General features: G+C 46.3%; 1 protein-coding gene across 2 annotated transcripts in view; it reads right to left on the bottom strand.

Annotated features, from left to right (window-relative positions):
* Positions 1 to 1109, bottom strand: part of zfc3h1 (zinc finger, C3H1-type containing) — a 34508-nt gene that overhangs the window by 25873 nt on the left and 7526 nt on the right. For both annotated transcript variants that reach the window (XM_015398078.1, XM_015398079.1), the window contains exon 4: positions 217 to 613. In XM_015398078.1, the coding sequence (XP_015253564.1) occupies positions 217 to 613 (397 nt within the window). The remainder of the gene's footprint in view (positions 1 to 216; positions 614 to 1109) is intronic.

Genomic DNA, 1109 nt, shown 5'->3' with positions numbered 1-1109 from the left:
AAAAAAGTACTCCAGAGTGTTGTTCAGCATGGGGGTGAGTAGAAAATGAAGGCTAATCATGTTTTGGGTGTACTATTCCTTTAAGGGTCTTTTGTACACCGCCCTCAGAAGAACCCAGACAGAACAAAGTTTTAAATAAACAGGTTGTGTTGCAGTGATAGGAATGTTTTTAATCATTCAAGAGGCTCCGCCCACACTTTCCACCCCCAGCCTCACCTGGACTGATCAGCCTCTTGGTGCCGTGAGCTCTTGCTGGGGTCCGGCTCCTGTCAGCCGGGACTCTGGAACCGGGTTTTGGACTCTGCTTGAGGCGGTCCCTGTCAGCCGGTCTCGGCCCGCTCTTGGCTCTGTCTTTCTCCAAAGGTTTGGACCTGCTGCTGTTCTGCTCTGCAGCGGCGGCGGCCGCCGACCGGGTCGTGACTCGCTGTCTGTCCGGAGGAGTGGCTCCAGAACCAGGAGCGGAGTTCTTCTCCTGGGAGGCTTTAACGATGCGGTCTTTGCTCTTCTTCATCACCTGCTGCTCCTGCTGCTGCCACTTCTTACTGGCTGACTGCAGCGCCAGGAGGCGGAGCTGCAGCTCTGACAGCTCCTCCTCCTCCAGCTTCTCCACAGGCTGAGAACACAGAGTTAGAAGCTGTTAACATCCCATTCTTATATGTAGAGATTGAAGATATATCGATTATTTTCAGATCTAACCAATCACCTAAACTGCCAAACATTTTGCCTGATTTTTAAACATTATTCTTTCTCTTCCTCAAATGAAAAACAAATGTTACACATTTAGTAAAAAATCAAAGAAAACATTAATTGCGGTAGCAGATGGAGGAACCAGAAATGAATATCCTTCGTTTGATCTCAAAGGATGTCTAAACGCACTAAATCAACGAACATGCAAGATTCCGCAAATATTAAAAAACAACAAATACTAATATTGACCAAAAAATTAAGTCGGTCGCTATATTGGTCCATCTCTGGCAGGTGTGTCCTAATACAACTTTTCCATTTCCGATGCAACACCGATACTTCAGCTTTGATTTTTGACCGATACCAACATCGACCAGATACAATATTAGTAGGGATGCATGATATTGGGATTTTGGCCGATATCC

This window comes from Cyprinodon variegatus, unplaced genomic scaffold, assembly GCF_000732505.1.
Source record: "Cyprinodon variegatus isolate N-32 unplaced genomic scaffold, C_variegatus-1.0 Scaffold910, whole genome shotgun sequence".
Lineage (NCBI taxonomy): Eukaryota > Metazoa > Chordata > Actinopteri > Cyprinodontiformes > Cyprinodontidae > Cyprinodon > Cyprinodon variegatus.
The sequence above is the reverse complement of the archived record's forward strand: the minus strand, read 5'-3'. Positions and strand labels throughout refer to the sequence as shown.